This window comes from Tursiops truncatus, chromosome 2, assembly GCF_011762595.2.
Source record: "Tursiops truncatus isolate mTurTru1 chromosome 2, mTurTru1.mat.Y, whole genome shotgun sequence".
Taxonomy (NCBI): Eukaryota; Metazoa; Chordata; class Mammalia; order Artiodactyla; family Delphinidae; genus Tursiops; species Tursiops truncatus.
In genome coordinates, this window is record NC_047035.1 from 101,267,286 (window position 1) to 101,293,021 (window position 25,736).

The 25,736-nt window shown below is 37.4% G+C and overlaps 1 protein-coding gene across 1 annotated transcript in view; it reads left to right on the top strand.

Moving 5' to 3' along the window:
* Window positions 1-25,736, top strand: part of MINDY2 (MINDY lysine 48 deubiquitinase 2) — a 74,309-nt gene that overhangs the window by 17,357 nt on the left and 31,216 nt on the right. Inside the window, 3 exon segments of the mRNA XM_033851741.2 lie at window positions 8,407-8,471; window positions 17,784-17,942; window positions 25,135-25,237. Of these exon segments, the coding sequence (XP_033707632.1) occupies window positions 8,407-8,471; window positions 17,784-17,942; window positions 25,135-25,237 (327 nt within the window).

Here is a 25,736-nt window from a genome sequence, read left to right on the forward strand (position 1 = left end):
GACATTTTGCTAAGTCAAAGAAGCCAAGTCACAAAATACCACTTATTATATGATTCCATTTATATCAAATGTCCAGAATAGGCAAATTTAGAGACAGAAAGTAGATTAGTGGTTGCTTAGGACTTGGGAATATAGGGGGGAAATAGAGATTGACTGCTAATGGGTATAGAGTTTCTTTAAGGGGAGACCAAAATGTTCTAAAATTAGATCATGATGATAATTTCACAATCCTATTAATATACTTTAAAAACATTGAATTGTATACTTTAAATGGGTTAATTATATGGTATGTGAATTACATTTCTATAAAGCTGTTTTTAAAAAAAGAAAATTGAAGGAAAGGAATTGAAAAGAGTATTTTAGACAAATAGAAGTATTAGTCTTAGGCAGTACAGATACTTTATCCTTAGCAATAGGAGGGAAGATAGAATGTATTAAAAATAGATGCAGGTAGGTGGACAGATGTGGGTGTGGTAACTTATAGAAGGTCTTTTGAGTGCTTCTATTTTCTCAGTGAAACGGGAAACCAGGTTATCAGCTGAGAGTGAAGATGAAGGAGGAGTTGTTGAAGATGAGAAGGAAGGTATAAAATAGTTGCCTAGACAAGTTGGAAGTGAATGGGGAGATGAAGTATGATTCCTGGGCATTACCACTGGGGTTAGTGAGACCAGCCAACATTGGCAGTATGATTTCTTCAGTCACACTCAGCTGTATGAGTATAGGCCTGAATAGTGGAGGAGCAGGATTTAACCAGAGCTGGGTTTTTGCCAAGTGAGTATGTTGAAGAAAGAGTCTAGGAAACTGAAGGTATGTGTAGAGAGCGGTTATAATGATGAGCTATAATAGTTAAGTTGCATAAAGAGGAAATGAGGATATAAATATGTTGAAGAAAAATGTGACGGGATTTAGTGGATTGTAGGCCCTGATACAGCTGAAGAATTTTTGGAGCCTGGTGATAACAAAGCTGTATGATCATAGGGAATGAGTTTCTGAGATAAGGTGGAATATAAGATTCTTGTTGGAAAAGAGGCAAGGAACAGAAAGTCCAGGGTATTAGATGGGTCATCTCTATGAGTACTGAAATTATCAAAAATTATGGCAGGATTTGTGTCATAGAGAGGTAGTGAGCTAGGAATGAGGCAGATTGACCTGAAAGTTGGTAGAGAACTATAACCAGGTGGGTGGATAATGGGTAGTATTATATGATAGCATGAGTTTTAAAACTGAGGAGTTTTAGGGAGGAGGGAGAGAAAGAATGACCCTAAGGAGCAAGTAGATCCACCTTCAGCCTCACCGGTAAAGAAGCATGAGAGAGAAAAGACATCACTTGAGAGGGCTGCAGTGTCATCAAGGCAGAGCCAAATTTCATTTAGGCAGAAGATGAAGGAAACCTTAAGAAAAGAAAATACTTAGAAGATTTGAGAGACCATGAGTTCCAGAGGACACTGAAATTCAAGATAGGAATTTAGGAGTCGTTAGTATAATAAAAATGGTATTTAAATCTGTGGAAATTGATGAGATCATTAAGAGAGAAAGTATAAAGAGAGAAGAGACGTGGGTCCAGGATCATCCCCTAAAGTTTCCCAGCATGCACAGATTGGGTAGAGCAGTGTTTCTCCACCTTTTTTTCAGTATTGCCCCCCTAAGGAGCCTTTGTGGACATCTTTGTCCTAATCACTCACTCCAGGAAATTTTAATACCACAGATATACTGTATGTCTGTTCATGTTCTGTGGCCCTTTGAAGGCCACAAACCATTATAATATCTAAGATACTTTTGTCCCTACCCTCCAAGAATCAGTTTTTGCCCCCTTGGCAGTAACATCGCCCCTGCTGAAATGCATGGGTTAGAGCAGCGGTCCCCAAACTTTTTGGCACCAGGGACTGCTTTTGTAGAAGACAATTTTTCCACAGGGTGGGGGGAAGTTTCAGCAGGGGCGACGTTTAATATACTGGGCTAAATAAAAGATATTATTAAAATTAATTTTACTTCTTTTTACTTTTTTTAATGTGGCTACTAAAAATTTAAAGTTACATATGGGCTTGCATTTGTGGCTTGCATTATATTTCTGTTGGACAGTGCTAACCTTAAACTGTGCTGCCACTCCACAGCTTCTTATGTCATCCTGGCTCTGCTGTCTGTGCTATCATAGACCGATGCCATTTACCTAACCTCTTGCCTGCTAGTTATTACCATCACTCTACTTGCCTTTTTCTGTTCTACCTTCTGAGACAAAATGAGCTCTTTTGCTGTCAGTTCCCATAGCTAAAGAATGCATTTGTAATGGCAGAGACCCATGAGCAGAGGCAGAGGGCCTGTGAATGGAGGTACTAATAGTATAAAAGGGTAAGATTGGAGTGGAAATAAAAGCATCATAAATTATAATATCTCTTCATTTTACAGATGAGGTAACCAAAGCTCAGAAAGATTAAATTATGTGTTCTCTCCATCTAGGCACCTTCTAATATGATTTTTAAAGTGCTGAAAGGCTAGTATTCTCAAAAGTATATCCCTTCTCCCTTTGCACCACTCAAGTGTTTTTGATAGAGTATTTTAAATTCCTACTACTGGTCTCTTCCTTTTTTTTTTCTTTTTCTTATCCAGCAAATATTTACTGATTATGTACTGTGGACAAGTTATTTGGAGGTGTCAACAATACAGTCAATGTGGCTTGCATAAATGTACTAAGAAAATGTTAACATGGTATTTTTCTTGGAAAGAAAATAATTAGTGCATCTTGGTATCTTAAATTTATCTAACTGTTAGATTTTAAAAATCCCTGAGAGAGCAGGACATAGAGTAGAGAATTTTTTAAATTATAGGGAAAAGGAAAAATTGACAAAGTAATATTTAGATTTAGGTAGCTAAAGAGGTTTGGAAGTCCTGGGCGAGGAGACTCATCTACAGGGACAGCATGAAAGTAATATGATCCTAATGGGAGGTGGGAGAGAAGTGAGCAAGAATAATGTGAGAAGAGAGATTCTGAAAACTCTGCCTCACCAAAAGTAAACTTTATTTAAAGCCAATCCTGCCAAAACAAATTGTTTAATTTTCTAAGCTATTTGGATTTTGTTCTCTTGAGATTACTCCAGTTCTCTGGGGGAACCAGAGATACTTTTTCATTAATAAGCAAACACTAGTAGAAAGATTGTAAAGAAACCATTAAAGGTTTTCCTAGGTTTTTCAAAGGTTAGAGGAGGAGGGAATTTTAATTTGGAAATTTCTGTTACTGGAGTATTAGAACAGGGTCAAACATGGACATGGCTTGTTGGAGGGCTTTGGCCTCAAGAAAGCAACATGAAAGCTCCTAGTGAGTGCTAGGAGGTCTAAGTGGGGAAGAAGTGTAGGTGGAAGGCAGAAAATGGTTAGGAAGATAAGGTTAAAAAAGCACAACACAAACTAGAATACACACTATGATTTTAACCATCCAAGACAGTTTGTATGATGGTGAGACTAGCATCGTATTATAGTAAGGAAAATGGTTGTTAGGATGATGGTGCTGTCTGACTTTTTAAAAGGTAATTTATTTTATCTTTTGAACATAAATACTATAAAAGGAGGTCAATGTTGAAGCATTTTAATTTTGCCCACAGTTGACTGTGTCTTCTCTTTTCCAAATGCTCACCTGGGATAAGTTACCTACTACCTACTGCCAAACCCTCTCTTCCTTTTTTGGCCTAATGTGGCTGTCAGGTTTTTGTTTCTTAATTTCTGTTTGTCTGAAATATCCCATTAATAGCAAAGTCTTATGGATTCTTTCTTTGAAATTCTTTCCTCTCTCTGTATACTGGTACTTCGGAATGTGATTTATTGCAAGCTCTTTTGTTTCCTCTACTCTCCAAATTAGCCTACATATCAGTGTTATCTTCTTAAAGCACCAGTTTCATCCTTCACTTGTCTACTTAAAAACAGAAAGATTCCCTTATGATCTTTCACAAGCAGCCAAACTTACTGATGTATTATTTATGATTTTCTATAATCTGATCAAGCTTACCCATCCAGCCATATTTCCCACCACTCTGCAACATAAATCTTATGTATAAACCTCCTTATAAACTGCCCATATAGCAAGATGTTTCTTATATTTGCTTTTCCCATCATTCTTTCTCCCTCAAAGAATGCTTTTTCCCCTCACTGCCTTGGCAGGTTCTGCCGATTTTTCTGAATCTGCTTTAGATACTACCCCCTACAAAGGATATTTCTAAGTGCTAAAGGCTTTATGAATATTTCTTTTCAAAATCACTTGGTACTTAAGGCCTTTATTACATTTTACACTCTATTATACCTTATTGTTATTTTATTCTGTTTCCTGTATGTTCTTTGCCCAACCAAATTATTCGTTTTTTAAGGGAAACGCTCATTTCCAAACACGTTAACCTGTTGCTAAACACGGAATAGACTTTCAATAAATACTGTTTTTTAAAAAATGTTTTATTTATTTGGCTGCGTCAGGTCTTAGTTGCAGCACGCAGGATCTTCGTTGTGGCATGTGGGATCTTTTTTTTGCAGCGCACGGGCTCTTCACTGCGGCGTGCGGGCTCCAGGGCACGCAGGTTCAGTAGTTGGCAGCGTGTGAGCTCTCTAGTTGTGGCACGTGGGCTCCAGAGCCCATGGGCTCAGTAGTTGCAGCATGAGCGCTCTCTAGTTGTGGTGCGTGGACTCTAGAGTGTGCAGGCTCAGTAGTCGCGGCGTGTGGTTTTAGTTGCCCCACAGCATGTGGGATCTTAGTTCCCCGACCAGGGATTGAACCTGCATCCCCTTCATTGGAAGGCAGATTCTTAACCACTGGACCACCAGGGAAGTCCCTCAATAAATAGTTTTGATTGAAGTAGTATTGTTGACCAATTTTGTTATAAAGGTTAGATAAGCTAGACAGAATTCTTAAGAGATGATTTATTTAGATATCTAAAACTGAAAGATGCTCCCTTAAAAACTCAAAATCAGTCTTTTAAAAATATCTAATTCTCTATTACAGACTTTCCTAAAAATACAGATGTCTATTGCTTTATATCACCCCAAAATTTAGTCAGAACAATGAACGTTTATTATCACACAGTATCTGTAGGTCAGGAATCTGGGTGTGGCTAAGTGACTCCGGCTTAAGGTCTCTCATGAGGTTGCAGTCAGTGTGTCAGTTGGGGCTGCAGTCTTATCTCCAGGCCCAACTGAGGAAGATCTGCTTCCAAGCTTACTCACTTGGTTGTTGGCAGGATTCAGTTCCTCACAGGTTGTTGGACTGAGGTTCTCAGTTCCTCATTGACTGTGGCTCTCTGTGGCTCTCTCTGTAGAGGCTTCCTTCAATTCCTTGCCGTGGGCATCTCCAAAAGGCAGCTCAGAACATGGCAGGTGGCATTCCTCAGAGTGAGCAAATGAGAAAGCACCATGACAAACGACACAATATTTTCTTTTATAATTTTGTAAGTGACATTTCATTAATTCTGTTGTATTTGATTCACTAGAAGTGAATCTAGTCCACACTCAAGGGAAGGTGATTATACAAAGGTATGAATGCCAGGCTATAGGGCTCATTGAGGTCCATCACAGAGGCTGCCTCCCTTAGTTAGGCCATTCTTCTCTTGTCTGAAGATCTTTTCTGACCTCAGGAAAAGAGGAGTTGCTTATCTGAGTCTTTCCCAATAATTATTCTATTCTTAGCACCTAAGCTTTAATCCATGATAGCATATCTAGGGTCATTTAGTATTGAATTATGTAATGTTCTGCATCCTGACCCTATTAAAGTTGTAGGAAAGCATACACTACAGTCTTTTATCAGGATAAATACAGAGCTTAAATGAGATATAGGATACCAGTATAGCAAATATGTTCTCTATTATTTGAATAAATAATGTATAAAATTTACTCAAAGCGTAGTTTTCAGTTAAATGCTATATTAAAACCTCAACATGTAAATATACAATGTGCCATGTATAATAAGGATTCAAAAATATTTGTTAAATACACTTGCTTATATATTTCTGTGAATGAATTAATTTAGTGATTTAGAATTCCTGTACCTATGGTGGAATAAAATTGTTATCAGTTAGATTTTGCCATCTTAAAGTTCTAAATAAAAGCAAAAATAATAATATATTGATGTTCGTAGGAATTCCTTTATTATCAGAGTTGGAGAGATTAAAAGAATACTTTTTTTTTTTTTTGGTCTTGTTTTGTTTTTGCCGTACGCGGGCCTCTCACTGCTGTGGCCCCTCCCGCCGCGGAGCACAGGCTCCGGACGCGCAGGCCCAGCGGCCACGGCTCACAGGCCCAGCCAGCCGCTCCGCGGCACGTGGCATCCTCCCGGACCGGGGCACGAACCCGTGTCCCCCGCATCAACAGGCGGACCCTCAACCACTGCGCCACCAGGGAAGCCCAAAAGAATACTTTTTTAAAAACTTATTTATGTATTTATCTTTGGCTGCGTTGGGTCTTCGTTGCTGCATGCAGCTTTCGCTAGTTGTAGCAAGCAGGGGCTAATCTTTGTTGTGGTGCATGGGCTTCTGATTTGTGGTGGCTTCTCTTGTTGCAGAGCACAGGCTCTAAGCGCATGGGCTTCAGTAGTTGTGGCTCATCGGCTTAGTAGTTGTGGCTCACGGGCTCTAGAGCGCAGGCTCAGTAATTGTGGCGCATGGGCTTAGTTGCTCCTTGGCATGTGGGGTCTTCCCGGACCAGGGCTCGAACCCATGTCCCCTGCACTGGCAGGTGGATTCTTAACCACTGTGCCACCAGGGAAGTCCCTAAAAGAATACTTGATGCAGTCTTTAGAAGTTTATTTTGAATTTGAAAATAAAAGTTAATAAAACAATTTATCAACTTAGTGATTTGGGAGGCTGGCTGAGAAGTTAGTTCCATGTATCACTGTTTATATCAAATTAATTCCAGATAAATTAAAAATTTAAACGTAAAAAAAGACAAACATAAAATTACATGAAGAAAGTATATGTGAATGTTTGTATACTCTGAAGAGGTGAAAATCTTTCTAACATGACATCAAACCCATCAAACCCAGAAGCTATAATAGAAGAATTTGACTATACTGAAATTAAATATTTCTGTATGGTGAAAAGTAGGCAAAAAACATCACCATAAAGTCAGAAGCCATTATGGGAAAAAAAAATTTACCATGTATAACAGGAAATGTTCTAATTTCTCTAACTGAAAAAGAGCTTTTATGTGGTTCAGTAAAAAAAAAAAAATGATAGTTGTATAGGCAGGCAATTCAAAGAAAAGTATATATAATTAATACATAGTTAAAAAGGCAAAACATGGATAAAAAGTTACTGCATATATTAAAATGATGCTACATATATTTAAAAGGTATCACGTATACTAAAAGTCATTTATAGGGGCTTCCCTGGTAGCACAGCGGTTAAGAATCCGCCTGCCAATGCAGGGAACACGGGTTCCAGGGAACACGGGTTCGAGCCCTGGGCTGGGAAGATCCCACATGCCGCGGAGTAACTAAGCCCACGTGCCACAACTACTGAGCCTGCACTCTAGAGGCCGCGAGTCACAACTACTGAGCCCGTGTGCCACAACTAATGAAGCCTGCACGCCTAGAGCCTGTGCTCTGCAACAAGAGAAGCCACCGCAATAAGGAGACCGCGCACCGCTACGAAGAGTAGCCCCTGCTTGCTGCAACTAGAGGAAGCCCGTGTGCAGCAACAAAGACCCAATGCAGCCAAAAATAAATAAGTAAATAAATTTATTTTTTAAAGTCATTTATATATTAAAATGGTGATACCAAGTGAAAATACCTGTATAAAAATGTATCAGTTTGGGGGAAGTATAGTTGCTTTACAATATTATATTAGTTTCAGGTGTACAGCATAGTGATTCAGTATTTTTACAGATTATACTCCATTAAAAGCTATTACAAGATAATGGCTATAATTCCCTGTGCTATACAATATATTCTTGTTGCTTATCTATTTTATACGTAGTAGTTTGTATCTCAATTCCATACCCCTTTCTTGCCTCTCTCTCTCCCCTCTCCTCACCGGTAACCACTAAGATACAAATTTTTTAAATGCAAAAAAAAATGTTTGCTTACTTCTAAGAATGACAAACATTTAGAAGACTGATGACACCCATTCTTGGAAAGGTATTGGGGTAATAGTTATCTTGCTGATAGCAGTGAAACTTGGTAAAAACCTTTTAGAGCTTTATTGTAGTGACATGGAAAGATGCTTAAATATAAAGAGGAGGAAAAAGAAAGTTCAAAACATAGGATGTACACTGAAAAAAATATGTGAGACCTTAGCTAACAGTTAACATTGATTTTCTCTGAATGGGGGGGTAAATATTTTATGTTACCTATTGCTACAATTTATAATTAAAATATATTACCTTTGTAATTAGATAAAACGTAATATTTTTAAAAGGCAACTTTACCGTTTCTTTTTACAGGAGACTACATGCTTGATACAAAACCAAAAGAAATTTCAGAAATTCAACGTTTAAACTATGAGCAGGTAATAGATACAATTTTTGTTATATTAAGATAGTTAATTTTTACTTACGGATATATTCATTGGTCTCTATCAGTGGCTTTCCTTTTTTTTTTAATTTTTGAATTTTATTTATTTTTTTATACAGCAGGTTCTTATTAGTTATCTATTTTATACATATTAGTGTATATATGTCAATCCCAATCTCCCAATTCATCACACCACCCCCACCACCACCCCCACCACTTTCCCCCCTTGGTGTCCATATGTTTGTTCTCTACATCTGTGTCTCTATTTCTGCCTTGTAAACCAGTTCATCTGTACCATTTTTATAGGTTCCACATATATGCATTAATATACGATATTTGTTTTTCTCTTTCCGACTTACTTGACTCTGTATGACAATCTCTAGATCCATCCACGTCTCTACAAATGACCCAATTTTGTTCCTTTTTATGGCTGAGTAATATTCCATTGTATATATATACACCACATCTTCTTTATCCATTCGTCTGTCGATGGGCATTTAGGTTGCTTCCATGACCTGGCTATTGTAAATAGTGCTGCAGTGAACATTGGGGTGCATGTGTCTTTTGAATTATGGTTTTCTCTGGGTATATGCCCAGTAGTGGGATTGCTGGGTCATATGGTAATTCTATTTTTAGTTTTTTAAGGAACCTCCATACTGTTCTCCAAAGGGGCTGTATCAATTTACATTCCCACCAACATTGCAAGAGGGTTCCCTTTTCTCCACACCCTCTCCAGCATTTGTTGTTTGTAGATTTTCTGTTGATGCCCATTCTAATTGGTGTGAGGTGATACCTCATTGTAGTTTTAATTTGCATTTCTCTAATAATTAGTGATGTTGAGCAGCTTTTTATGTGCTTCTTGGCCATCTGTATGTCTTCTTTGGAGAAATGTCTATTTAGGTCTTCTGCCCATTTTTTTTTTTTTTTTTTTTTTTTTTTTTATGTACGCGGGCCTCTCACTATTGTGGCCTCTCCCGTTGCGGAGCACAGGCTCCAGACGCGCAGGCTCAGTGGCCATGGCTCACGAGCCCAGCCGCTCTGCGGCATGTGGGATCTTCCCAGACCGGGGCACGAACCCACGTCCCCTGCATCGGCAGGCGGACTCTCAACCACTGCACCACCAGGGAAGCCCTGCCCATTTTTTGATTGGGTTGTTTGTTTTTTTACTATTGAGCTACATGAGCTGTTTATATATTTTGGAGATTAATCCTTTGTCCGTTGATTCGTTTGCAAATATTTTCTCCCATGCTGAAGGTTGTCTTTTTGTCTTGTTTGTAGTTTGCTTTGCTTTACAAAGCTCTTAAGTCTTATTAGGTCCCATTTGTTTATTTTTATTTCCATTACTCTAGGAGGTGGATCAAAAAAGACCTTGCTGTGATTTATGTCAAAGAGTGTTCTTCCTATGTTTTCCTCTAAGACTTTTATAGTGTCTGGCCTTACATTTAGGTCTTTAATCCATTTTGAGTTTATTTTTGTGTATGGTGTTAGGGAGTGTTCTAATTTCATTCTTTTACATGTAGCTGTCCAGTTTTCCCAACACCACTTATTGAAGAGACTGTCTTTTCTCCATTGTACATCCTGGCTTGCTTTGTCATAGATTAGTTGACCATAGGTACGTGGGTTTATCTTTGGACTTTCTATCCTGTTCCATTGATCTATATTTCTGTTTTCGTGCCTGTACCATATTGTCTTGATTATTGTAGCTTTGTAGTATAGTCTGAATTCAGGGAGTCTGATTCCTCCAGCTCCACTTTTTTCCCTCAAGACTGCTTTGGCTATTCGGGGTCTTGTGTCTGCATAAAATTTTAAGACTTTTTGTTCTAGTTCTGTAAAAAGTGCCATTGGTGATTTCATAGGGATTGCATTGAATCTGTAGATTGCTTTGGGTAGTATAGTTATTTTAACAATATTGATTCTTCCAGTCCAAGAACATGGTATATCTCTCTGTTTGTGTCATCTTTTTAAAAAAAATTTTTTTTTATATATCAGGTTCTTATTGGTTATCCATTTTATACATATTAGTGTATATATGTTAATCCCACCTGCTTTTGCTGCATCCCATAGGTTTTGGATCATCATGTTTTCATTGTAATTTGTCTGTAGATATTTTTTGATTTCCTCTTTAATTTCTTCAGTGATCTGTTAGTTATTTAGTAACGTATTGTTTACCCTCCATGTCTTTGTGTTTTTTATGGTTTCTTTTGCTGTAATTGATTTCTAATCTCATAGCGTTGTGGTCGGAAAAGATGCTTGATATGATTTCAATTTTCTTAAATTTACCAAGGCTTGATTTGTGACCCACAATGTGATCAATCCTGGAGAATGTTCCATGTGCACTTGATAAGAGAGTGTAATCTGCTATTTTTGGAAGGAATGTCCTATAAATATCAATTAAATCTATATGGTCCATTGTGTCATTTAAAGCTTGTGTTTCCTTATTAATTTTCTGTTGGGATGATCTGTCCATTGGTGTAAGTGAGGTGTTAAAAGTCCCCCACTATTATTGTGTTACTGTCAGTTTCCTCTTTTATAGCTGTTAGCAGTTGCCTTACATATTGAGGTGCTCCTGTGTTGGGTGCATATATATTTACAACTGTTATATCTTCTTCTTGGATTGATCCCTTGATCATTATGTAGTATCCTTCCTTGTCTCTTGTAACATTCTTTATTTTAAAGTCTATTTTATCTGATATAAGTATTGCTACTCCAGCTTTCTTTTGATTTCCATTTGCATGGAATATCTTTTTCCATCCCCTCACTTTCAGTCTGTATGTGTCCCTAGGTCTGAAGTGCGTCTCTTGTAGACAGCATATATATGGGCCTTGTTTTTGTATATATTCAGCGAGCCTGTGTCTTTTGGTTGGAGCATTTAATCCATTCATGTTTAAGGTAATTATTGATATCTATGCTCCTTTACCATTTTCTTAATTGCTTTGGGTTTGTTTTTGTAGGTCCTTTTCTTCTCTTGTATTTCCCACTTAGAGAAGTTCCTTTAGCATTTGTTGTAGAGCTGGTTTGGTGGTGCTGAATTCTCCTAGCTTTTGCTTGTCTGTAAAGCTTTTGATTTCTCCACTGATTCTGGATGTGATCCTTGCCAAATAGAATAATCTTGGTTGTATGTTCTTCCCTTTCACCACTTTAAATATATTGTGCCACTCCCTTCTGGCTTGTGGAGTTTCTGCTGAGAAATCAGCTGTTAACCTTATGGGAGTTCCCTTGTATGTTATTTGTCCTTTTTCCCTCGTTGCTTTCAATAATTTTTCTTTGTCTTTAATTTTTGTCAATTTGATTACTGTGTGTGTCGGCGGGTTTCTCCTTGGGTTTATCCTGCCTGGGACTGTCTGCACTTCCTGTACTTGGATGGCTATTTCCTTTCCCATGTTAGGGAAGTTTTTGACTATAATCTCTTCACATATTTTCTTGGGTCCTTTCTCTCTCTCTTCTCCTTCTGGGACCCCTATAATGCAAATGTTGTTGCATTCAGTGTTGTCCCAGAGGTCCCTTAGGCTGTCTTCATTTCTTTTCATTCTTTTTTGTTTACTCTGTTCCACGGCAGTGAATTCCACCATTCTGTCTTCCAGCCCACTTATCCGTTCTTCTGCCTCAGTTATTCTGCTATTGATTCCATCTAGTGTATTTTTCGTTTCAGTTATTGTATTGTTCATCTCTGTTTGTTCTTTAATTCTTCTAGGCTTTTGTTAAACATTTCTTGCATCTTCTTGATCTTTGCCTCCATTCTTTTCCCGAGGTCCTGGATCATCTTCACTATCATTATTCTGAATTCTTTTTCTGGAAGGTTGCCTTTCTCCACTTCATTTAGTTGTTTTTCTGGGGTTTTATCTTGTTCCTTCATCTGGTACAAAGTCCTCTGTCTTTTCATCTTGTCTATCTTTCTGTGAATGTGGTTTTCCTTCCACAGGCTGCAGAATTGTAGTTCTTCTTGCTCTGCTGTCTGCCCTCTGGTGGATGAGGCTGTCTAAGAGGCTTGTGCAAGCTTCCTGATGGGAGGGACTGGTGGTGGGTAGAGCTGGGTGTTGCTCTGGTGGGCAGAGCTCAGTAAAACTTTAATCCACTTGTCTGCTGATGGGTTGGGCTGGGTTCCCTCCCTGTTGGTTGTTTGGCCTGAGGCGACCCAGCACTGGAGCCTACCCGGCTCTTTGGTGGGGCTAATGGCAGACTCTGGGAGGGCTCACACTAAGGAGTACTTCCCAGAACTTCTGCTTCCAGTGTCCCTGTCCCCACAGTAAGCGACATCCACCCCCTGCCTCTGCAGAAGACCCTCCAACACTAGCAGGTAGGTTTGGTTCAGTCTCCCCTGGGGTCACTGCTCCTTCCCTTGGGTCCCGATGTGCGCACTACTTTGTGTGTGCCCTCCAAGAGTGGAGTCTCTGCTGTCAAAGTCCTGCAATCAAATCCCGCTAGCCTTCAAAGCCTGATTCTCTAGGAATTCCTCCTCCTGTTGCTGGACCCCCAGGTTGGGAAGCCTGACGTGGGGCTCAGAACCTTCACTGCAGTGGGTGGACTTCTGTGATATAAGTGTTCTCCAGTTTGTGAGTCACCCACCCAGCAGTTATGGGATTTGATTTTATTGTGATTGTACCCCTCCTACCATCTCATTGTGGCTTCTCCTTTGTCTTTGGATGTGGGGTATCTTTTTTGGTGAGTTCCAGTGTCTTCCTGTCCATGATTGTTCAGCAGTGGGTTGTGATTCCGGTGCTCTCGCAAGAGGGAGTCTCAGTGGATTTTTGGGCATATTCTTTGTTTTCTCTTTTTACACCCTTTTAAAAATGTAAAAACCATTCTCAGCTCACAGCCTTATTTGACCCATAGGCCGTACTTTGCTGATCTGTCTTTTATGTGAATCTATATGCAATGTAGAATGAAACATAGATATCATTCTACACACCTATGTAGAATGATAACTTGGTATTTTCCTTGAAAAAATTGACTTTCAAGTGAATTTGTTATTGATTTATCTTTCCTCATTTGTGTACATTTTACAATTAAATTATATGTAGGAAACAGTTCAGCAAATGATGTCTGGGGTATGTCATTAGGACTAAATCTGCTGTTTCATAGTTTCAATGTGTCTACATTGCTTGGCACGTTCTTTAGAGATACTATTCTGTAATATAGGAGGGGACCACTGGGCTCAAAATTATTGGAGCTGTAAGAAAGCAAGCATAGCTTCATTTTCTTCAGTATTCTTCCTTTGTTTGACAATGGAAGGCAAGAAGAAATCAGGTTCTTACAGTGGAAGAAGTATCAGGCAGGGAAGAAACAGATATCATTGGAACCTTTATGTTTACTTTCAAAGTAACCCTTACTACATACTTTCACCAGTATCCAAATGGCAAAAAGAAAACAAAATTCATTTTGGTATTGCAAAATTTCTTGAATTTGAATGTTCAAATAATCTAGTCCTAATACAATGGAAAAGCCAGTATGTTGCATTGCATCACTGTGTAAGGTAGGAAATCCATAGCTAAAGCCAAATAGGTATGCTAAATCATTTAAATTCTATTGGAATTTGTAGCTTAAAGCAAGGATTTCTAAACATTTCTCACAATGGAAACTTCTTTTCAAATGAAATCTTAGGCTAACCTTCAATATATAAAACCAGTAAATATTTTATAAGTATAAAGTATTATGGTTAAATTTATATCATTTATTTATCAAATTTGTATCATTTCTTATTGAAATCAGCAAGGCTATTATGATTAATACAAAAACTTGAAATTAGAAATTATGGATCATAGTTGCAGTTTCACATTAACCTCAAAATTCATTTTACTTCTGTTGCACAGTCTTGAGAAAATCTTTTTATTTATTGATTCATTTTTTAACATCTTTATTTGAAGTATAATTGCTTTACGATGTTGTGTTAGTCTCTGCTGTATAACAAAGTGAATCAGCTATATGTATACATATATCCCCATATCCCCTCCCTCTTGCGTCTCCCTCCCACCCTCCCTATTCCACCGTTCTAGGTGGTCACAAAGCACCAAGCTGATCTCCCTGTACTATGCAGCTGCTTGCCACTAGCTGTCTATTTTACATTTGGTAGTGTATATATGTCCATGCCACTCTCTTACTTCGTCCCAGCTTACCCTTCCCCCTCCCCATGTCCTCAAGTCCATTCTCTATGTCTGCCTCTTTATTCCTGTCCTGCTCCTAGGTTCATCAGAACCATTTTTTTTTTATTCCATATATATGTGTTAGCATACGGTATTTGTTTTTTGAGAAAATCTTGAGCGATGAGTATTTGCAAATGATATCAGCACTTTGTTTCAAGTCTGTTTTGTAGTCTCAGGGTATGTTTCCATTAAGGTGATCTAGACTCTTGAAAAATGATTGGAAGTAAAGTTTTGCTTCAAAGTTGAAACAGACACTAACAACCACTTGCATTTCTTATAAACATGTTAGACAGAAAGTACCCTGCATTTAAAATAAGCTCTAAAACTATTTATAAGGTATTGTGATTGCATTACCATTAGTTTTGAGAATAGTATGTACCAAGCTGATAAGACTGAGTCTAAGCTGGTGCTTAATGTTCCACAGGTGTGATGTAACAATGTTCTTTTTGTATAGTTTTGTGTGAGCAGAAATGCTTAAGCCTAAATTTTAGAAAGACCAATGCAGAGCTGCAGTCTTCCTAATTAAAAACCCTTTTACCAGAAATCATAATATAAACAAAGAGTGTATTTCTTTCAGTTTTGCTTAATGATGACAACACAAGAAAATACTGTGTGTGTGTGTGTGTTTATGACAGGTTTTTATATGACTGCAAATATATATTTTAAATATATCTTATATTTAACTTCAAAATTTCACTACGTTAACAGTACCTTTAAGAAAAATTCTAAGAAACAGTTGAACTACTGGCTTAAAGGAGTAGTAATCCTTTCTTGTAAGCACCCATTTGGATTCAAGAACAAGATGGCAAAATACTCTTTTTAACTCTTTGTTTATAAATTTGTTTATTTTTATCAGTTTTATTTATGGATATTATTAATTGTATTAACTTAGTTATTTTAACATTTTATAGTCTATTAAAAATGTAGAAGATACATAAAGGTATAAGCTTGAGTCCAGGAGCTGTTAGAAATTATACTTCCCCCTGAAGGAAACTGGATGACTGGCAACTAAGAATTTAACAAATAGCAGAAAAAAATCAGTAGCATCAGTGGTAGAACTATAATCCTACAGTGGCTCATTATTGTTACTATTTTCTCACATTCATCATTGTTATGGCTTTAGGAAAAGTTTTAAAACACTAAAAGGAAAAAAATGTGAGCGGATTGTTTTCAAGGGTTCAACTTTTAGGAAGACTGAGAAAATATATTGTTTTGGGGGAATATAGTTATTAGAGGTGAAACTGACAAAATCCAAAGAGTATATAACAGTGTTATCCTGTTATAAATTCTTCATTCATAAATTTAAAACATTTGAATAATTTGTTTTCACTCTGTATAGTCTCTTAGCATGGAATTTTATAAGTTAATTGGTAAAACAGAACTTTGTTATTATGACCTAAATTTGTCCATCTGAGATTTCAGTGAGAGTCCCTAATTTTAATATAAAAGGATTTATTTCATGTTCACTCTTTCTACTATAAGCCCTCCAGTAGGCTATAGTCTGCTCCTGTTTTATATCTTTAGTGTGTAGCACAGTGTCTGATTAACAGTAGGGATTCAATAAAATTTTATCAAATTTTATATATTGGTTTTTATTTGTTCCATCAAATATACCCTCTAAATTATGTCCATATTTAATATATTAAAACGTTTAGAAAAACATGTTTTAAAATAGTCTTCATTACGCACTTATATGACCGTGTTTATTGAGAAAACTGTTGTGGACAGAACGACTCTTTAATTTGACCAACAAGTCTTTGTGATCCAGCCTTTATCTCAGACTTCATCTCCCACCATTTACATTGATACATAATTATTACCCAAAGTCCATAGTTTACATTAGGGTTCACTCTTGGTGTTTATACTTTCTTTGGGTTTTGAGAAATGTATAATGACATGTATCCACCTTTATAGTATCCTACAGAATAGTTTTCACTGCCGTAAAAGTCCTCAGTGCTCTGCCAGTACATCCCTCCCTCCTCCTAACCCCTGGCAACCACTGATCTTTTTACTGTCTCCATCGTTTTGCCTTTTCCCACTGTGTCATTTGGAATCATACAATATATTTCAGATTGGCTTCTTTCACTTAGTAATGTGATATTAGTAATCACTAAGTAATCACTTAGTAATTAGTAATCACTAAGTAATCACTTAGTAATATTTCAGATTGGCTTCTTTCACTTAGTAATGTACGTGTAAATTTTCTCCATGTCTGTTCATGGCTTGATAGCTCATTTCTTTTTCTTTCTTTTTTTTAAATTGTGGTTAAAAAACATAATATAAAATTTACTCTCTTAACCATCTTTAAGTGTATAGTTTTGTCGTGTTAACTGTATTTATATTCTTGTATAACATCTCTAGGACATTTTCATCTTGTAAAACTAAAATTCTATACTCGTTGAGCAACTCTCCAGATCTCCCTCCCTCCAGCTCCTGACAACTACCATTCTACTTTCTATTTCCATGATTTTGACTACTCTAGATATCTCACATAAGTGGAGTCATACAGTATTTGTTCTTTTGCAGCACCTTATTTCACTCAGCATAATGTCCTCAAGTTTCATCCATGTTGCAGCATGTAATAGTATTTCCTTCTTTATTTTTTTAAGGCTGAATAATATTCCATTGTATATGTATACTATGTTCCCTTTATCCATTTATCTGTTAATGGACATTTGAGCTGCTTCCACCTCTTGGCTGTTGTGAATAATGCTGCAATGAATATGGGTGTACACATATCTCTTCAAGACGATGCTTTAAATTCTTCAATTCTTTTAGGAATATACCTAGAAGTGGAAGAGGCCTTCCTCTTTGACTAGAAATTTTGTCTTTGGACTTCCTGGTCTAAAAATAGGTCCCTCACCCCTCTCACTCTGTACATCCTTATCCTGTTCAATTTTTCTTACTAATACTTGACTTTATAATTTATGTATTTGTCTCTCATAGTAGAATGTTAGTTCCATGAGATTAGGAACTTTGTTTTATCCACTATTTTATCATTAGATCTCATACTAGTGCCTGGCACATAGTAGGTACTTAATAATAAAAATTGAAGGAATGAATAAATTGGATAAAATGGAAAATTTGTAGTAAATGTGCCTGCATTTAAATATCTTTTTTGTTGTTGTTTGATTTTCCTTATTTTTTCTCTTCCCCTTTCTATTTTTCAGAATATGAGTGATGCTATGGCAGTACTGCACAAACTACAGACAGGCTTGGATGTAAATGTAAAATTCACTGGTGTTCGAGTGTTTGAATATACACCAGAATGCATAGTATTTGATCTTCTTGATATTCCTTTGTACCATGGATGGCTAGTGGACCCTCAGGTAAGTAGAAAATCTTAAATTATATGAACACAAATATAGTAAAAATCTATTAATTTGGCAAATTAATCTAGATTTATATTTTCTGATACTTATATTTTTGTGCTTTTACATGAAATTAGCCACATTGTGAGGTTAAGAGCACAGTCCTCCAGACTGCTAAATCTGCCCAAGACTTCTGACTATAATTTCATGGAGTTAGAGGCCAACTGCAAAGCTGAGTCCACATCCTCATCAACACTTGTTATTGTCTATCTTTTTGATTACAGCCATCCTAGTAGGTGTAAAGTTGTATCTCATTGTGGATTGTTTGCATTTCTCTAATGACTAATGATGTTGATCATCTTTTCATGTGCTTATGAGCCATTTGTATATCTTCTTTAGAGAAATATCTGCAGATCTCTTGCCCATTTTTAATTGGGCTATTTGTCTTTTTGTTACTGGGTTCTAAGAGTTCTTTGTATACTTATATAAAGTATGTAAGTATAGAGTATATAGTTTTAGTGCTTAATTTAGGAGTATGATCCATTTTGAGTTGATTTGTATATATGGTTTGGGGAAGGGATCCAACGTTATTCTTCTGCATGTGGATATTCAGTTGTACCAGCCCCATTTGTTGAAAAGGTTATTCTTCCCCCCAGTGAATTGTCTTGGCAGTCACAGTGATCTTTGTGAAATAAACCCTCCCCTTTATCCATGCGCCCTACCCTTTTCCTTAAAAGCCTCCAGTGTAACTAAAATAAGATACAAAATCTTTTTTTTTTTTTTTTTTACTTTTTATTGGTGTATAGTTGATTTACAATGTTGTGTTGGTTTCAGGTGTAAAGCAACGTGAATCAGTATGGATTCAATAAATAAATATATATTGGTTTTTATTTGTTCCATCAAATATACCCTCTAAATTATGTCCTACCCTTTTCCTTAAAAGCCTCCAGTGTAACTAAAATAAGATACAAAATCTTTTTTTTTTTTTTTTTACTTTTTATTGGTGTATAGTTGATTTACAATGTTGTGTTGGTTTCAGGTGTAAAGCAAAGTGAATCAGTTATACATGTACATATATCCACTCTTTTTTAGATTCTTTTCCCATATAGGCCATTAGAGAGTACTGAGTAGAGTTCCCTGTGCTATACAGTAGGTTCTTATTAGTTATCTATTTTATATATAGTAGTGTGTATATGTCAATCCCAATCTCCCAATTTAACCCTCCCCCCACTTTGTCCCCTGGTAACCATAAGTCTGTTTTCTCCATCTGTGACTCTATTTCTGTTTATTTTAAATTTTATTATTTATTTATTTTTGGCTGTGTTGGGTCTTCATTGCTGTGAGTGGGCTTTCTCTAGTTGTGGCAAGTGGGGGCTACTCTCTGTTCCCACACGCGGGCTTCTCATTGCAGTGGCTTCTCTTGTTGCGGAGCACAGGCTGTAGGCGTGCAGGCTTCAGTAGCACGCAGGCCCTAGAGCATGCAGGCTTCAGTAGTTGCGGCACATGGGCTCCGTAGTTGTGGCTTGCAGGCTCCAGAACACAGGCTCAGTAGTTGTGGCGCATGGGCTTAGTTGCTCCACGGCATGTGGGGTCTTCCCAGATCAGGGCTCGAACCCATGTCTCCTGCATTGGCAGGCGAATTCTTAACCACCGCACTACCAGGGAAGTCCTTTATTTCTATTTTGTAAATAAGTGCATTTGTAACATTTTTTTAGATACTACATATAAGTGACATCATATGATATATGTCTTTATCTGACTTACTTCAGTCAATATGACAATCTCTGGGTCCATCTATGTTGCTGCAAATGGCATTATTCTGTTCTTTAAAATAAGATACAAAATATTTATTAGAGTTTTTTTTTTTTTTAAAGAAGTGTTGGGGGTAGGAGTTTATTAATTAATTAATTTATTTTTGCTGTGTTGGGTCTTCGTTTCTGTGCGAGGGCTTTCTCTAGTTGTGGCAAGCGGGGGCCACTCTTCATCGCGGTGCGCGGGCCTCTCACTATCGCGGCCTCTCTTGTTGCGGAGCACAGGCTCCAGACGCGCAGGCTCAGTAGCTGTGGCTCATGGGCCTAGTTGCTCTGTGGCATGTGGGATCCTCCCAGACCAGGGCTCGAACCCGTGTCCCCGCATTAGCAGGCAGATTCTCAACCATTGTGCCACCAGGGAAGCCCCTTTATTAGAGTTTTTATGATATACTGCGTGATCTAGACTCTGCCTCCTGACAAACTTCACCTCATAATTCTCCCACCTTTTTACTACCCTCCAACAACACCAGCTGCCTTTCTATTTTTCAGACATACCAAGCTCATTTCTAGCTCGGGTTTTTGTACTAGCTGATTGCCCACTGTGGAGCACTGTTTTACTACCCTAACACATTGTTCTCCCAGATCTCCCCATTTCTACTTCCTCATTATTCAGGTCTTAGATCAGATATCACCTTGTTAGAGAGGCCTTCCCTTGTTGAAATGAGTTACCCTCTTTTCCCCCAGTCATTATCTAGAATTATTATTTATTTATTAACTTGATTGACTCTCATCTCCCAGTAGAGTGTATGTTTTTGTTTTTTTTTAATTGATTATTTCATTTATTATTATTATTTTTTTGGCTGCGTTGCGTCTTCATTGCTGTGCATGGTCTTTCTCTAGTTGCAGCGAGCAGGGGCTACTCTTCGTTGCGGTGTGCAGACTTCTCATTGTGGTGGCTTCTCTTGTTGCAGAGCATTGGCTCTAGGCATGTGGGCTTCAGTAGTTGTGGCATGCAGGCTCAGTAGTTGTGGCTCATGGGCTCTAGAGCGCAGGCTTAGTAGTTGTGGTGCACGGGCTTAGCTGCTCTGCAGCATGTGGGATCTTCCCGGACCAGGGATCGAACCCGTGTCCCCTGCACTGGCAGGCGGATTCTTAACCACTGCGCCACCAGGGAAGTCTGAGTGTATGTTTTATAAGAGCTGGGCTCTTATTTCTCATTGTTAAGAACAGTGCCTGGAACATATTAGGTTCTCAATAGAGATTAACTGATGGAATGAAACATGCATGCATGCATTATGTATAGGGGAGGAGAGATCATAATAGCAAGGATTTGGTAGTGTTTCTTCATCCCTGTCCTTTGGTAGAAGTAACTGGTATTCTGGGCAGTGAAAGGGTGGCTTACTGTAAGCAGGGCATCTGTATTTTTTTTGGCACTCTGTCTCTGAGAACATCACTGAAAAGTCTAAACATATCCAGCATCTGAAACCTCCAAGGTGCGTCATGTTGGATCCTGGCAGATGGCAATGCCAGGTAGCCTAGATTCTTGAGGAGGATGAACTTATGACCTAAGGAACTTAAGCCTGAGTTTTTAAAAACTGGACTCAGATCATCCCTCTGACTGTATGTGTAGCTACATATTGCCTGGCAAACAGTTGAATTCATATGCTTAAAGAAAAAAAGGTACTCTAATATAGGACAGAAAATTTTCATCAGACTTTTCTGGTCTACACAGTGGTTTTCAAACTCTTCGGCCTGAGAGCTGTGCTTTTTGTCTATTTTACTTACTTGTTTTGTGACAGAAGGATTCTGATGCTGAGAAAGAAAAAAGAACAAGGCAAAATTTGAAATCCATAGGTATCTGTGAAATATCTCTTAGAACTGGCTAGTTCTTTGTATTATGATTATGTGTACTGCAAATAATTATCTTGCAAATAAATGTCAGTCATTTTCTGGATGGTGGGCCGGCACCATAGTTCAGCCACGGGAAGGTGTTTCTCCATTATTAATTGATAATTAACTCTTTAAGAGCAGCATTGGGGCCTTCCCTGGTGGCTCAGTGGTTAAGAATCCGCCTGCCAATGCAGGGGACATGGGTTCAAGCCTCGGTCCAGGAAGACCCCACATGCGGCGGAGCCACAACTACTGAAGCCCGCATGCCTAGAGCCTGTGCTCTGCAACGAGAGAAGCCACTGAAATGAGAAGCCCAGGTACCACAACAAAGAGTAGCCCCCACTTGCCACAACTAGAGAAAGCCCATGTGCAGCAACAAAGACCCAACTCAGTCTAAAATAAACTAATAATTTTTTTAAAGATCTTTTTTTTTTTAATTAATTAATTTATGGCTGTGTTGGGTCTTCGTGTCTGTGCAAGGGCTTTCTCTAGTTGTGGGAAGCGGGGGCCACTCTTCATCGCGGTGCGCGGGCCTCTCACTATCGTGGCCTCTCTTGTTGTGGAGCACAGGCTCCAGATGCGCAGGCTCAGTAATTGTGGCTCACGGGCCCAGTTGCTCCGCGGCATGTGGGATCTTCCTAGACCAGGGCTCGAACCCGTGTCCCCTGCATTGGCAGGCAGATTCTCAACCACTGCGCCACCAGGGAAGCCCCTCAACAAATTCTTAAGGATTTAAAATATATGAAGTACAGAATAGTCTCTGACCACAATGCAATTAAACTAGAAATCAGCAGAAAAAACAGTAGAGACTGTCTGGATCAAAAATTCATAATGAAACTTAAAGTATATTTTAAACTACACAACAACTAAATATCAAAACTTGTGAGATTTAGCTGAAACAGTTTTTTTTTTTTAGCTAAAACAGTTTTTAAAGGGGTTTTTAAAGCCCTAAAATCGAATATTAAGGAATAATGAGACTGAAAATTAATGAGCTTTATATCTATCTTAAGAGCAAAAGTATTAAAATAGAAAGTAAATATATAATAAAGAAGATTAACAAAGCTAAAATTCTTCAAAAAGGACTTGAAGAGACACTTCACAAAAATGGATACCCAAATGACCAGTGAACGTATGAACTAGTCATCAGGGAAATGCAAATTAAAACCTAAATGAGACACGACTACACACCCATCAGAATGGCTGACATTTAGAAGTCTGACAATACTAAATATTGGAGAAGATATGCAGTATAGAGAATTTTCATTCCATGCTAATGATAATGTAAATTGACTACCTCCTTTGGAAAGCAGTTTGGAGTTATCTAGTAAAGTTGAGGATAAGACTCAAGAATTTGACAAGGCAAATTCCCTAGAGAAACTAGATTTGTGAAACAGGATAAATGTACAGGAACGTTCATAGCAGTATTATTTGTCATCGCCCCGAACTGAAAACAACTTGAATAGCCATCAAAAGATGAATGAATAAATGTATGATAGTATATTCATACTGTGGAATGCTATAGTACAATGGAAACAAAGAACAGCTGCATACCACTGCATACAACTACCTAGTATGTTATATTTTTGCTTATTTGGTTTATTGTTTGTCCTTTCTCTAGAATATAAACTTTATGAAAGCATAGACCATCTATTTTATTCACTGCTGAGTCTTCAGTTTCTCTAACAGCACCTGGTGCATAGTAGTGCATAAAAGGCATCCAAATGAATTAATTGAATGAAATATTAATGTAGAGATCCTGCCTATGAAATTTGAAATCTTTGTATTTTTCATTGATAGTCTATAGTAGTACAACTGATTTTTATATATTGATCATGTATTTATTATTCTAGGTGTATTTTTGTGGATTCCTTAGGATTGAAAATTCAGTTCTTTGGAAAGACAATGAAGTTGAGTCACTAAAGAAAATTGCTGTAATCAGTAAAGGTGTTACAAAAAATAATGAAAATTTAAAGCGATTGTGCTCTCAAACTGCTTCTTAAGGGTCTAAGTTTTCATTTTAAATAAATGAAAACTGAAAGGCATATTCTTTTGTGTCATTTACCTAGAATCATAGCCAAAAGATCCACTTTCAAAGAAACGGCCTTATTTGGCTTCGTATCAGAAGGTTGACAAGTGAATACATTTGTGTGTTTTAAGCTAACATGAACTGTTTAAGATATGTATGTAACATTTTCCACAGTTTCCTGCTTTAATTTATTCAATTAACTGATCTTCAGCCAACCGTCAGTCCCACTTGGATGGTTAAGAGGCTTTTACCATCCTTGAATTTTGCAGGAACAACAAAAAATTATAACCTAGAGAAGTTGTTCTTAAATTTTGCTAGGCAGCAGTGGAATGAAAACTTAGGCACTTGAGAAACAACTTGAGTTTTGAATTCTTTTAGCTTTTTAAAAAGCTCCCAGTTTGAAAACCACTGTCCTTACTATTGTGCAGATCTGTCAATTCTTGTGGTATTCAGAGTAGATATTCATGAAGATCATTTGGATGTGGAAAAAAAACATGGCCTCTCTTATTTTTTATTTCATTGTATTAATTTGTGTTAATTAATATATTAATTAATAAAGTACATGTAAATAATTTACAAATAAATATATTTTAGGGATGGGAGGGCAATCAAAGTAAGTTTAGACAGCAGATATCTATTTTGCTTCAATAGTAAAAGCAAAGTATATGGAAGGAGAGTAGAGATGCCCAATTTTATTTTCTTATACCTTAAAACTTTGAATTTATTTTTCTACTGTACCTTTACAGACAAAGATCAAATAAGAATCATGAGGCAAATATTTTCTCTTATTAATATATATTAACTTTTGTTTAGGGAAATAACATTAGTTATGTCTGCTCATATCTCCACTATGCTAGAAACTAAGTAACAAATAAAATGGGAAACCCTGTTTATCCCATAAATTAACATCTTTTAGATTTGCCTTGCTTTACAATCTTTTTTATAAATTTTTAAAATTTTTATTTTATTTATTTTTGGCTGTGTTGAGCTTTCTCTAGTTGGGGTGAGCGGGGGGCTACTCTTTGTTGCGGTGCACGGGCTTCTCATTGCAGTGGCTTCCCTTGTTGCAACGCATGGGCTCTAGGCCAGCGGGCTCAATAGTTGTGGCTCGAGGGCTCTAGAGCGCAGACTCGGTAGCTGTGGCGCACAGGCTTAGTTGCTCCACCGCATGTGGGATCTTCCTGGACCAGGGCTCGAACCCGTGTCCCCTGCATTGGCAGGTGGATTCTTAACCACTGCGCCACCAGGGAAGCCCGCCTTGCTTTACAATCTTAAGAAATAAAATTGCATATACTAATTCCATTTTATTAGTTATTGCATAATTGAAATATGGCTAAGCAATATTGTTCATAATATGTTATTGTGAACCATAAACAAAACTGGAAACTGTTGGGTGTTAATTTTAGTGCTGATTTTCTTTTTTCATAAGTAATACTTTTATATTTAGTATTATATTAGAATAAAACCCTCAAGAGTTATATGGGTTTCTTTGTTATTGTTTTTAATTTTATCATGATTAGTGAGACAGTCATTTGTTTTGTAGATTGATGACATTGTAAAAGCTGTTGGTAACTGCAGCTACAACCAGCTAGTGGAGAAGATCATCTCTTGTAAGCAGTCAGACAACAGTGAGCTGGTTAGTGAAGGTGGGTGAGTGTTGCTATTATCTGACTTATTCTTGGCAAAGTAACTTGTCTTAAAATTTAATGTCTTTTAAATGTCTTAAATACAACTTCTAAAAAATAAAAGTGATTCTACCTATGAGAATTAAAAGAAGTAATTATTCATAGAGGTACCAGTGAAAGGTTTTTCCTAGAACCCTTTTTATTTGTTTTGTAAAATCACTCCTGGATTCTAATAAAAGTCTTTGGAATCACTTGCTATCTTTGATATAATCAGTTACCCAGGGGTTACTGATAATTACTCTTTTAAAAAAGGGTTATTACTTGGGAGTACTGAGGGAACTTTATAATTCATCTTGAACACTTCTGTTGACTGAGATGTATATTATGGTACTCAAGTGTTCATTTTAGTAGAGCTCGACCTTATATTTCAGTACAATATAGTATATTAAAGCTCTGTTCTGGATCAGAGTACACCTTTGATCATCAGTTTCCCTAATCCTTAGCTAAAATTAAAAATTGC